At 32.6% G+C, this 14,961-nt stretch overlaps 1 protein-coding gene across 1 annotated transcript in view; it reads right to left on the reverse strand.

Annotated features, from left to right (window-relative positions):
* Positions 1 to 1,401: 1,401 nt before the first annotated feature.
* Positions 1,402 to 14,961, reverse strand: part of SLC25A36 (solute carrier family 25 member 36) — a 34,963-nt gene continuing 21,403 nt past the window's right edge. The window contains exons 5-7 of the mRNA XM_081106538.1: positions 9,005 to 9,071; positions 6,312 to 6,601; positions 1,402 to 3,997 (exon numbers count right to left, since the gene is read on the reverse strand). Coding sequence (XP_080962664.1) covers positions 3,804 to 3,997; positions 6,312 to 6,601; positions 9,005 to 9,071 — 551 coding nt within the window. The 3' untranslated portion in view covers positions 1,402 to 3,803. The remainder of the gene's footprint in view (positions 3,998 to 6,311; positions 6,602 to 9,004; positions 9,072 to 14,961) is intronic.

The raw sequence follows: 14,961 nt of genomic DNA on the forward strand, positions 1-14,961 counted from the left end.
GCATGCAGCAGGCAGCCAATCAGTTATTCTCTCTCATCACTGATGTTCCTACCTCTCTCTCCCTTCCTCTCTGAAATCAATAAAATATTTTTTAGAAAAACCACCATATTTTCATAAGCATATTTTAATTTTTAAACTTTTCACAATTCAAATAAAATTCAGCTAGTTAACATAAACATAGAGGAAATGCACATAATTTACAGCCATGTACAGAATACATACAATAGCAATCCTCATATAAATGGTCAAAAGATATCAACTCTTGAAGTTAATTATTAGCTATGACTTTGAAAGGTCAAGATTTAATTGTTCACATATACAGGGGTAGACATTCAAAATGTTTCTTAACACAGAAACTGAGTGAAACTAGAATTTTCAGTTTCTAAAAAGAGTAGCATAAAAAGCAGTATATAGCTTAATGGGAAATATAAGGGCATGACAGAGAAGAGATCTGAGTAGGCAGAAAGTACATTATATGTTTGTATATAATTAAAATTCCTTCCAATTCAAATCATTCAGAACTATCTGTTCTTAGGAATGTTGAAGTCATGATCAATATTAGAGTAAAAAGCTAAACTGCTGTATTTATCAGACCCCAAAAGGTCCCTATAATATATAATATTGTACTAATAGTCTGGGCAGAAGAGCATGTAAACAACCAAAGACAGGCATGAACAACACTGGGAGAGTAAAGGATAGATTGATTTCTAGTATTCAAATCCTTCAAGTTCAAATTAATATTTTTAGTGACTTAACACAAATCTAAAAATACTGACATGTTTATGCTCCAATAAGAGTAAACCCTCATTATTTTAACCCCAAACTCTGCTGGCCCTAATATACTAATGCTTTTCTACAATGGGCATTAGGTTTTAAAAGACAAAAGGCTGGATTAAATTATCTAATGATATTCTATTCTTGGTTTCGAAGTTACAAATCAATTACTTGTGGGCCCCATCCAGAAAGGCTGGTTCCACAGTAACATACATAATAAAAATTAAGACAAGGCTTTGGTGATAGTTTTTTTCCTGGATTTAAAAGCACTGATGGGAACCTACAATCACAGGGCTTGGTAATTCTCAAATTTGGACTTTGCAATTTAGGGGACTGTTCTCTATGAGCCACAGGTACCAGAGCGCTTTCTGCTGCTCTATGAGAGTATGCTATTTCAGTATCTACTGCTTTAACCTGAATAAGTTGTTTAATTTTGAGAAGATTCTACAATAAAAATACATACCCATCTGAAGAGTGCTGACTACCTCCATATTAGAAATAAAATGTTATCTGATAGAAAATAGATGAAAACAAAACACTGTTTAAAAAAAGTCCAGTGCTCTAAGTATACGTTTTTCTTTTTAAACATTTACATCAATTAAAAACAAGATCTACAAAGAAATGTTTCAGAGGCAAATTTTATAAATAATTTGTAATGTTTTTGTTTTTCAAATGATCTCTGTCATACATAAAATAAACTACAGCAGACTGTGCTTTGGGGAAAATGAATTAAAACAAACGACATTGCTCCTTTCCAGTTGTTGCACAAAGAAGAAAAGCCTAAGACTAAGGTATTTTCCTTCCAGTGCACACATAAAGCTCACTTTTAAAAGCTAACGATGCACTACAGGTCAACGTAAATCTTACTTGCTAAATACAAACAGGAATAGAATACATGTTCATCCTTGAAGGACACTTGTTATGAATTTGCTACAACTAAATAATAAGATGTTCTTTAGCTGCTGGTTTTCACATCATTCTTAGCATTTATGGGGTACTGAGATCATTAAGCTACGGGGGAGTCTCTGTTCTACATTCAATACAACTAATATTTACGAATCTTCACAAGGCAAATGGCACTATGTTAGGCAGGACGAGTGGCACCTGAAAAGGCAAACACTATAGATGGAGACTTTCTCTACAGATTTAAGTTAGAAACCCATTTTTTGTGGGTTGTTTTTTTGGCATGTTCCTCAATAAATATCAAAGCTGAAATTCACCATAAAAGTTAAGAATAATTCCAAAGGTAATGAAACTCAATTTTGCCTTTGGTCTCCAAATAGATTGGAATGTTTTCAATTCCAATCAAAGCACCTAAAAAACATCCAGTTATTGTTGATTACAAGGAAATTAAGAAGGGGAAGGAATTTAAGAGGGCACTGTGTTTCATTGGTGACAGCAGAGAAGCTTGCAATGACATGCTATAATTTTCTATGTTAGGTCACTACAGTGTACATAGAATACTTAACCATTTACATTAAAGATCTCCAAACAACATACCAAGAGTCCAGAAAAAATGTTATGAACACTATTTCTGCCTAATACATGACCAAGATTTAAAAAAAAGTTTTTAACATGGGATTCTCTCCTTTTACTACCTCCCTTCTCCCCCGAAAGGCCACAAAGGCATTCACAGAATCATTCTTATAAAGTAAAGCCATTGCACAAATGTACAGTTCGTGTGTATTGAAATGAGTACCACATTGGAGGTTAACTGTAGAAATTTTCTTACACCAGTACAGCAACAACTGTAAGCTAAAGTCTCTGAATAAAATTACAGCCAACGTTTTCCTAAGGGCCATACATATAATACATGTAAAGTATTAAAGGGTGCTGTTGAACTCAACAGTAAAATGTAAAAGCTATATCCTGTTAGCACATTTAATCTGAATTAACTTGAATCTTTCTCATTTACCATTCAAGAAACTAGGATAGAATGAATTTCTTTGCAAAAGCAGTTTGTCATTTACAAAATGATCCTATGTCAATTAGGATCACTCACCTGCTCAATCAGATCGCAGGCCCCAGGTATTTATGTCGCCTTAAAAAATAAAAAAAAACTTGTAGGGGCAAAATTACCATTTTCTCTATGAAATAAATGCAATCTATATAGATCTTCTGGAAAAAAATTTAAAGATTCAAATTCTTAATGTGAAAGCAAATTGAGAAAGACCCAGAAGTGGTAACTTTTTTCCACTTTAAGAAAATAATGCTTAGGTATGATATGTGGTAATTCAAGTTCAAAACCAGTAAATCACTGAAAAGACAACTGCATTCATTCAAGACAAGAGGATATGCTCAAGTTACTGAAATGGCCTAAAAATCAACATTTTTACTGGTTTATTTTATCCCAAACTATTACCATTTGAGTTTGATACGTAAATTAACTAAGTGTCCACATTATGCTAAACAGCAAGCACATGCTCAGCAGTGGGAAACAAAACATTTTAATGATAAAGATATCAAGATACTTAGGACAGTATTTCATTAGTTGTCAACTGATGCCAAATAATTAACTTTAAAGTACTGAGCCAGATCCTCTCAAGAACTAATGTGAAAGTGATAGTGAGGATCACACTATTCCTGTTATTTTATAAGAATTACACAGAAGCCAAAAGTTGGAAATTTACGACTGCCAATACTATCTTTGGATAGTTTATAGACTAGTATATAACTAGGGATGGCTTTGTTTAGAAAACTGGAAAGTATTCATAGAATAAATACTATACTCTGTCACAAATAAACAAAATGCAGCTGTGTCCCATGGACATGGTAGAGAAAATGGCAATTTTGAGGAAGGAGTGCTTCTAAAGGCTTTTTCTTGAAGGCAGCCCAGGTTTTAATTCACATTACTGAAAAGATCAAGTAATGTGGTTATGATTATTTGAATTCCGACAACCAGACTTCCACTTAGACATAGTTACACGTTCCCAAACCATTTTTCTTCTGTCCATCATGTTGGTTCCGATACTCCATGGTCCACTGTAATCTTTTGGTCTTCCCTCTTTATCTTTAGCGGCCTGATGTTGCTATCCATTGAGCAGGTAAACCACCAATTCATAGGTGGCCATCATTATGGCTGTGTTGGGAATCTGTCTCACCAGATGAGTTGTTAGACCACGGTAAAGAGACCCGTAACCTTCTTCTTGAACAACCAAAGACAGTGTCTGAAAAAAGGATCTATATTTTGTTCCCTCTTCACGTAGTCTTGTTCTTACAACTTCTGTTTAGGAAAAAAATAAAATCATTTTATTTAAACATTAGTGATATCTTTATATCCTCCTAATACTGAATACATCCCATTTACCTGGAATCGTAAGCTTAGGATAAATAAGAAATTTTGATATGTAACTTATTGAAACTATTCACATTATAATGCCACCAAACTTCTAAGATAGCTGGCTAAAGTCATGTGTACTTGTAAAATTTCATAGGTTCCTGAATGGTGAAAGACAGATGAAAGAAAAGGATCCTTAGTAAACTAGAAATAAATAAAAGGGAGAATAAATGTGATCGGAAACAGGTGAAGGAGCAGGAAAGGGAGCGGAGGTGGTATCAAAGATGAAAGAAGCAGAAAAGTGGACAGCACAATGAGAAAATAGAATTACTAATCTGTTTACAATGGTCTGCATGTACCAACATAAACTGCATGTGGATAAGACTAAAAATGTTTAAAATACAAGCTGCCACCCAGCCAGTGCTGCTCAGTGGTTGAACATCAACCTATGAATCAGATTACATTTCAATTTCTAGTCAGGGCACATGCCTGGGTTTGCAGGCTTGATCCCCAGTAGGGGGTGTGTAGGAGGCAGCCCATTCATTATTCTTCTCTCACCACTGAAGTTCTATCTCTCTCTTCCTCTCTGAAATCAATAAAAATACATTACAAAGAGAAATGAGGACTTTTCTCAGGAAACTGGGATAAATTCATAGTCCAACTTGGTTAGAGTTGTTTTTATTCATAAATTACATTTTAAAGCATATACTCATTTTCTAGACCTGTTCATTTTTCCTAATATAGCTTTAACTACGGAGCCTCAGCTTTATAGGGTGAATATAAATGTTTATTAGTGTAACAAAGTGAAGCAATTAGCCCTGGCCAGGTAGCTTAGCTGGTTAGAGCATCATCCCCATGTGCCAAGGTTGTGGGTTCAATCCCACAATGTCAGGGCACATACAAGAATCAACCAATGAATGCATAGATAAGTGGAAAACAAATTGATGTTTCTCTCTCTAAAAATCAATCAATAAAATAAAAACAAATAAACACCAAAAACCAGTTTTGCTCTGCTTGGAAAAAAAAAAAATGAAGTGCTTAGATTAAACACCTGAACCAAAACAAACCTCAAACACACCAAAATCAAAGACTACACTTAAAACAAAGTTACCAGAAAAACTCAGGATGTTACAGACCAAGTCTTATTTCCTTAGTTATTTATGAAACAAGCTAACATTGTAGAACTTAGAAATAAATAAATCACTCATATATACTTATTTGCCAACATGAAATAATGTAAAATAGTTGGTCTTTGGGAATATAGACTTCAATTCAATTTTGGACTCCAGGCCCTACCTGGTTTGGCTCAGTGAATAGAGCGTAAGCCTGCGGACTGAAGGGTTCCAGGTTTGATTCTGGTCAAGGGCACATTCCCAGGTTGTGGGCTCGATCCCAGTAGGGGGTGTGCAGGAGGCAGCCAATCAATGATTCTCTCTCATCATTGATGTTTCTCTCTCTCTCCCTCTCTGAAATCAGTATGTGTGTGTGTGTCTGTGTGTGTGTGTGTGTGTGTGTGTATAAATATAAAAATTGGACTCCATCACAGAGTATGTATACTAAGTTACATAATCTTAGCATTTTTTGTTTCCCTCTTAAAAATGAAGATAGTTCTGGTTATGTTCTTGTCTAACTAGACTTTGCAGAATTTTTATGTAGATTAGCAATAAAGTATATAATGTGTCTGTCTATAGCAGCCGTGGGCAAACTACGGCCCGCGGGCCGGCTCCGGCCCGTTTGAAATGAATAAAACTAAAAAAAAAAAAAAAAAAAAAAAAGACCGTACCCTTTTATGTAATGATGTTTACTTTGAATTTATATTAGTTCACACAAACACTCCATCCATGCTTTTGTTCCGGCCCTCCGGTCCAGTTTAAGAACCCATTGTGGCCCTCGAGTCAAAAAGTTTGCCCACCCCTGGTCTATAGCATGTATAAAGTATATACTAGTATAGCACTATATCCATACTTAAATAAAAAGAAACTTGCTCAAAGTCATCTGCTTGGAACCTGACTGACTCTGCTTTAAAATGTGTCCAGAGCTCCTGCTATATCACTGCCATGCTATTATAGCATATAATGATCTATTAAAATTGCTTTGTATTATACATATTTAATTCCATTATAATGAATTCTTAAGACTGTATTTTGTTATGTGGAAATTCAGTAAAATTCTAAATTCTCTAATAAGTGGGCTAATAGCTGGGTGGGAGAGTATTTCTGAATTAACAACATATTACCTATAGAAACTCAACTTCTCTTACCATGTGGATATGCTATACTTGTGGCACAAGTTTTTGAGGTGGCAGCAGCCAGCATCATTCCCACAAAATCTGATGCTTCTTTTACAGACTCTTCATCATTTTCCATCGTTGAAGCAATCTTATATTCCAGTAGTTTTTGCTTAATACTTTCATAAATAACAAAATGGATAACAGTCTCTGATATTCCAGCATATGAAGCAGACATGCCCCTATAAAATCCTCTCAGTCCATCAGTCTGGTACACTTTACGAACACATTCAAAAGCGCCCATTTGCTTTTCCCCACGGTTCCTGAAAAGCAAAATAAAAATCTTTTTAATGTAAATAAAGTAGTACAAGTTTTTAAATAAAGCAAATAAAATATAGTAGAAATATGCCACTCTGCTATAAAGAATGATTCCATTTAACTTATGAAGAAATAAAACCAGAATTTTAAAACATTCATTTTAGATTTTGTAGTCTTTTATCCCAAATGTGTCATATTAGATGGGTAACATGTGCGTAGTTTATTTGACTGAATGTGAAATATACTGCACTAAATTTTCAATTTCATGTTCTCACTGAAGTCTGTATTGTAGGGATAAGCAACAAAATCCTTTAGTTAAAATATACTGTGACTGCAGCTCAAAATAAAAACAAAACAAACAAAAAATACATATTAAATCCAGTTCTAAGTTAAGAAGATTTCTTTTGCATTTAATAACATAAAAAATGAGACACTAATGATGACAGTACATCACAAAAGCACGATTAATCTAATTTCTCTGCACTGGAGGGATTCTTCCAACCCCACCCAGTTCTTCTCAAAAGGTGATTGGGTGAATTTAAGACAAATTTACTATGATCCTTTAAAGGCCATGGCCATATCTTTCATTTCAGTATCCTAGTCAGTAGTGAACAAGGACCTCTACAGTTATCAAGTATTTATTGAACATTGGGCCCAAGAAAATGTTCTTACTGCTGCTTTTTACAGGCACAGCATCTATTCTTACAGTATATAAGTTTGAGTCTGTAAAAATATTTATAGCCTTATATAATGATTCCTCCAATAGAACCCCATTTACAAGAAATGGGTTTAAATGCTACCCACAGGGGAAGAAATAGAAGATTTACCTCTTTATAAATTATTCACAACCTGTTTCTGACATAAAATAAAACCACAATGAAGACACCTACCTCATATTCTACACATAAACTAAGGTCTGTCTTCAACTAATGACACTGAATAAATACTTTCTTAGTTTATTAACTCATGCATCCATCTGGAATGAGTTCTGCAATCAGATCCTTCCTCACAAAGTTAAAAGAGCTTAAAGTCCCGAGGGGTAACATGCAAACAAACATATCAGCCCTGTTCTTGATTGCAGAGTTATAAATTAGCATCTTTAAATCTATGTTTCATGATTACCTCAACCTCATCCCATTCCTCACTCCCAAGCTTAAGAAGTTGTGTTAACTTGTGTTATAATTATAGTGAAAGAATAATAATAAAGAATTTTAAGCCATGCTTTTCCGGGATCCCCTATAAATCCACCCTATAACATACTAAAGAATACCACTTGTTTATAATAGTACAAAATAGGCTGGCATCTCACACTTTGCCTAACCTTTGGTTTTTCTTATTCACCATTATTATCTTTCAGATCTTTGGCTTTAAGAAATACACTTTGAACTTTTGCTACAACACATAAGATTTCATTAAAAAGTATTCCAGACGAAAGAATCAGACATTTCTTTTCAAATCTCCAAACATTATGCAATTCAGCAAGACAGAATGTGGAAAACAGATCTTTAATCAAGTGTAATTGTTAATCATTTCTTAGATCAGTTTTATTTATAGTCTATAACACTACTTTCCAAGCCCTAAAATATAGCAGTCTACTCTAGACTGAAAGGCTAAACTGGTTTCAAAATTATTAACATTATTATTATACACCAGATGGGATCATGTCTCTAAACAGTATCAGCTTCTCCCTATCCTCTGTTCTAAAGGCCAACAGAAACCGAGATGGCAAGACTCTAAGCTGCATTGCTTCTGGACTTTCCTCAGATCCCAGGACATACTAAAGGCCCTAAACTTAGAACCTATACGGTTTGCACTGATTGTTGCCTCTATTCTTTGACTATGCCATGAAAGTTGGTCACCACTGTTTCCTGGTATATCTCTAGAACCCATCAGTGCCTGCTCAATATAGATTTGTCGAATGAATGAATCTTGCTGCCATAAAGTTGTCAGTGGTAACAGATGAAGTCTACGAATAAAGGAGAGCAAAATCCCAAGTCAGGACTTCCTGTATATAAGGTTACTGAATTTGAGCAATGATCCTCAAAGATGTAGTCTAGACTGGTTGACCATGTTGGTTATTTAGCTGTTGAGAGACCAATTATAATCACCCATCACTACTTAGGCTAGGTTAATATATCCTTCTTCTTTCTTTCTTCTCCTTTTATTTAAAAACACAACACATAATACACTTTCTTTCCTGAAAGTTTCATACTACCAACTACTATATTGCTTTTGCTTCTGATGGTAGACCCACTTGGGGCCCAATTAACATCACAAATCACTATGTTCAAAACAAAACAAACAATTCAGCAGCAAAAGAGGAGACACTGAAATCTCACTAATATAAATTTGTAGAAAAAAATTAGTTGAAACCAAGTTAAAAAATTTTGTTTAATGAAATAACATACCTTGCATCAAGCTGTAACCGAGTCTTTACAAGCCAAATGGGGTTGGTTGCAGTGATTGCGGTAAAACCTAAACAAACATGTTTAAAATGAACTCTGGTAAAAATGAATACACTATTATTCTAAGGTTTTAAAAATTATATAAATCTATATTAAAGAAAATGCAAATAAATATTTAAAGTATTAACTGACATATGCTTTATGCTTTTATTTACAAATCCATACAAACATGAACATTTGTACTTTATTTCCAAACTACATTTTCAAATTCTGACCATAATAACTAAAAGATAATGTTTTAAGAGCAAAATCTGACTATATATAAATTTCTCTCCCAAAATATTCAGGATATCCTCTGGAATGGCCTCTACTCTCTAACTAAATTCAGAAACCCATTTCTATAGACAAATATACAAAAATTTTGTGTGTTCTAGGGCTTTTTAGCATGCAAATACTACAATCACTAAACTTGGGGTCCAATTAACATCACAAACCACTTTGTTCAAATGGACTCAGCATTTACTAATATTTAATCTTAAGCTGACTGTATAACAGAAAAGATTGTTTGGCCTGATGAATACTTTACATAAACATATGCTTAATACTGTTAAAATAATGGTATCAAAGAGGAAAGGTTTCTGTTAGGATTAATAGGACAAATCTATTTTTCATCCACTTAAACACATACAAAAACTCAAAAGTTCAGAAAGTTACATATGGAAACTTCCCTCTCACTTTTATAGACACTAAAGAGAGAAACTTGGGGTAGAGGCACCTCTAGTTTACTTTTAAAACTGAAGTAATACTTTCTATTGAATACTAGCAGGTCAAGCACATTATTTTTAGAAAGGTGGACTATAACCAACACATTTTATATGAGTAAAGTACTTTTGAAAACAAAAATGCTGTGGTGTACATTAGGGATAAATGCAAAATAATTTTACTAAATTGTATACAAAATGGAATTCAGTTACACAGATTCTTTTCCCTTTCTAGAATGTCAGATAATTAGCTAACTCAAATTTTACTCCTTTAATCCACTGCTTTGACACTGTAGAAATAGCCAAACGTTTCACAAAGGGGTGCTCAAATCGAATCTATTAGGCAAGTAAATGAAGTAAAAGTTTGATATAACTCCTTTAATAATCTTATAATGGTTATATAGTCCCCTTTTCTCTAAGTGCTTTTAAATACTACATACATGTGTATAAAACTAAAATGGGACCAATAATTTGATAAGCATCAGTCAGTACTAAATAATAAAAATTTAAATTGTTGGATAGGTTGCCAGGAATAAGATTCTTTCCACGCATATATTCTAACAACAGGAAAGAGATGAAAAATATGAAACTGTCAGATCAGTTTAAATATTTTGTTTTGAAAAGATTTCTCTTGCATGATCTAGTTTGAAAATAAAGTTTTATAGTATACATATTTTTTCTTCTCTTAAATCTCATAAAGATATTCAAATTTTTCTTTAAAGCTAATATGAACCAGACAGACATCAGTTTTCTGGTCATATCCTTAATTTAATAATTCTTTATTTTTAAACTTAAATATTTGTATTAACTCAGGGGTTTATTAGTAAAAAAAACCAACAAAAAAACAAACAATAACTGCTGATCAAATAAACAAAATAGTCTACATTACTCCTAATGGTTTTTATTAATTATTCTCTGAAAATTTAAAAAGGCCAAAATAGGGAATTCTTATATTAAACTAAATAAAACAAAACAAAACAAAAAAACAAAAACCCAGCCTGTCTAGGTAAAAACCTCATTCAACTTATTATACTTTATTTGAAAAGAAGATAAGCACCAAAGTATTTTTAAAAGTAATTATGTTCTATTTCTAAAAATATAAACTTAGTACCCAAAGCTTAATACTCTTCCAAGTCACAAAATTTCTCAGAGGCAGAAAAACCTCCAGAAATGTAAATTTAAAATGTTACAATAAACATTTATATTATAAAAAATGAAATTTCAAAATACTCGTAAGTTATAATTTTAATTATTCTCTGTACATATTAAACAAAGACAGAAAGCAAACAACAGGTATTTCTCACTTAACTAAAATTCATTTCCAGACACAAATTAATCTATGGAACAGAACACATTAAAATTCAGGTGAGAGAATATTATCATCTAATCCTTATGTAACTGCTATTATCAGTAACCTGTGCTTACTATAAGGTTTTAGCTCTTAATAAGGACACTAGCCTAACTGCCAGCAAACCATTAGGTTAAAGAATTTAGACATATCCACAGGTTTTTAGCTCATGATCTTATCTTACGAAAGATACTCCAGTAAATTAAATAGACATTATTAGGGTAATTAAATCTAGAAAAATATAATCTATTAATTCAAAAAGTGAAGTAAGTGGGAAGAAACAAAAATGTATCACTAATTTAGAATTATATATGGTAAGGCAATTTGAAGTGGACAAACAGCCAAAACTAAACATATCTTCCTATTTTTTCTAAGAAAACATACATAATGATACTGGGAATGGTGCCCCTGAAATTAGAAATTTCTAAATACTTTTTATTTTGGCATTTAAATTTTGAGACATTTTGCTAATATGCTAATTCATAGTAATATTCTGAGAACCCTGTTAAATATTAAAACTGACTTAGAGGTATATGAAGAATCTATTTGTAGGTTAAGAGTTAATGTTGCTTCACAGTCAGTTAAAGCAAAGTGGCAATAACACTGGCCATACTGTTAGTAGTGTGATTAGTGTTTTATTAGAAAGTTTTGGAAAACTTTTAAAATACAATTTTAAGTTTTGCTTCATCTAAGACTCCCCTTGATAACATAAATGAGCAATTTTCAACCTTTTTCATCTCATGGCACACATAAATTACTAAAAATCTGCGGCACACCAAAAAACATTTTTTGCCAATCCGACCCCCCCAAAAAAGATAATTTTGATTCATTCACAGCAGATATCTATTGTTTTGTTGGCTGTTGTCATTTTTTTATTTTGCCAATATAAGGGAAAAGAGATCTGCACTCCTGACTACATAGTCAGGTATCACATGCTTTAAAATTCTTGCAGCACACTGGTTGAAAATCACTGATATAAACCAATTAAACACCAGATTAATAAAAATCCCACTTACAGTAAACTTGCTGAAAATGTCTATTTCATTAAGTGAGTGATACCTGTAGTGTTGCATTTTTAATATTTTTATTTCAATTAACTTTAGTAGTAACAAAGCCCACCCTAACTTTCTAAGGGAAATATATTAACACTACTAAAAGAAAATTAAAACAAAAACAGCTAAGATCCTACATATTCTTATCGTGCATTTATTTGGAAAGTAATGGTAGCTATTAAGATCAATGTTTTTGTAAGAGAGTAGAAAAAAGCCAAGTATCTACAGACAAGAGAATAGAAAGCACTGTGTTAGACATTTAAAATAGGTTATGCTCTGCAAACAACTATTTTTTCTAGAAGTTGTAGGATGCTATGATACCAGTTATAACTATGTATATCTTAAATAGTGTTACCAATTCTTTGGTGGTCAAAACTATTATGGCCAACCTGAGGAGCCAGGCTTTTATTAAACGATGATTGAAAAGTTACACCATTTGTCCTTCTAGAAGGAATTATTATAAAGGGATCAGAATTAAAGTTTTATAAAATATTCAGATAATGCACACACAAATTCCGGAAATACAAGTTCATTTCCCACCTTCTATTAATTCCACAGCTATTATAAATTCCCAGGGGGTATTTCTTATAACTAGAGGCTGCAAGAGATGCTCAGATCAGTACTCACGAGGTTTAAGTTAGTCCATATTTCTACAGGAAGTGACCTGCGGATGGGGAGCATGAGATGACACGATCTCACTCTTTTCTCGGGAGAAATGTACAGTAAATGCCTAAAATAGACACAGGCTTTTCTGTATCATAACAACAAGCAGTGACCTCATCAGAAACATGTGTACAAAATGAATCCCATTGGAAGGATTTGAGAAATATTTACGGTGAGATCTAACTTCTTGAAAATTTTAAGTTAAAAAAAAAATAAAAAGAAAGGAAGGAATACCAGAATGGGCCATAATTTTTTTTTAATGCACCGAGTACTGAAAATTTTGCCATCTGCAGCAGTTTCAGAGTCCAAATACTTACCTAAAAGAAGAGCAATTTTGCCTTAAAGAAAAAAATGCTAACCTTGTCAAAGGGGAATCTAATAAAATATTTGGAGGGGATTATCGTATCCCATTTCCTGCCATTATCATCTACCATGATCCAAGTTGAAATCACAATAATCAGCTTACTTAGTAAATCTTAAAGGAAAAAAAACCCCAGAATATTCAAGTAACTTCATTTTTAATGATTTATACTTTTTTAAATACAGTATAGTATATGTTGCTACAGTAGTACCTTTCACCTTTTGCACTATGGCCAGTAATATTGCACATCCATTTTTATGGAATATTTTGGGTTATTTTGTATTTAATTTCTTGTGCTCTACAAAACAAAAAAACAGGAAGAATGTTTACAGACAAACACACTAAACACCTGTCCACCCATCAGTCTGGCTGCATGAACTGCCATGGACAAATATATGCAAGACATAATTTCTATTTAAATTTTTACTCAAAAACTTAACCTTTGATAGTAAACTTTGAGTCAAACAGAAAAAAATTGAGTGATAACTTTTTGAATATATAATCCAAAAGTTGGAAGTCATTTTCTTTAAATATGTAATGCTGTATATAAAAGTATATATATTCCAGATCAAAACTTTAAAAAATTGGGAATTACCATAAAAAAACCCTTAATTCTATTTTTTTTATACACAGCTGTGTGTAGGTATATACAGAGGGATATGCAAGTTCATTTAAGTAAAAACATACAAATACCCTCAATAGCTAAGTTTCATTTAGTCTGACAAAGGTCATATGTAGGAAGGAAAAAAAAAAAAGGCAGGTAAAGCACAAAAAAAATCAACATTACTTAATTTGATTAAATAGCCTCACAATTAAAAAATAAAATCAGTGCATGGACATTTAGAGCTCAATTTAGAGGTATACAAATTCTTTTGTATTCCCTTGAAATACTACAACAAATGAAAATAAAATCCACTTCAAAATGTCCTTTTAGCTAAAAGGATTTAGTAACTATAGTTCATATGGATAAAATGCAAATGATCTGAGGACTTGAAATAAAAATTATGTACAAAGTACATTACTAAATCCTTAATGTGTGAGCTACTTGTTGTGGCACAATATAGTAGGCAATATCATTAATGGACTACTTTTAGAGTGTTTTTTGATATTAAAGTGACAAGGTTAGCATTTTTTTTTTTGAATAGCCAATTAGATAACAATTTTCACATGACTGCCTCTAAGCACTTTGCACCCCCAATTCATTTTTATAAGGCCTCTAAAAATGATCCTGAGGAAAAACCAGAGCAGTCTGGTCTAGATTATTTCAAGAATGAAGGGGGCAAAAGGCTACCTTAATGCGTCTGCATGGGACCATTCCGTTTCACCAACCGTGTAGTTATGTATATAAAAACCGAAAAGCTAAATGTTAATGCTTGTAAACAGTGCAAGAAAGCTCTGAAAGCACAATCTTAGAAAAAAATGTAACTGCCAACAAACTGAAGTATTTTCAAATTACACAAGAAGTGTATAGTGCAATAATCTCTAAACAGGTATAAGACTTATCAATAACCAAAATTCAAGGAATTCAAGATGAGAAATAGTATCAATGTTAGAATAAAAACAAATCTAATACTTGTATATATTTGGGAGAAAAAAATCAAAATAACAATTCCACTGAAATTCTTTGCAATGTGAATCAAATATAAAAAATTTTGATAAGACACGCTAATAAAAAAAAATGATCCAGTGGGACTCAGGAAATTCTGAAATTGAATTTGCAATATTGACTATCTTCCAACTTTCCTCCACTTAAAATGAATGCTGATCTACTTTCT

The sequence above is a fragment of the Myotis nattereri genome, assembly GCF_964212035.1.
Source record: "Myotis nattereri genome assembly, chromosome: 14".
Taxonomy (NCBI): Eukaryota; Metazoa; Chordata; class Mammalia; order Chiroptera; family Vespertilionidae; genus Myotis; species Myotis nattereri.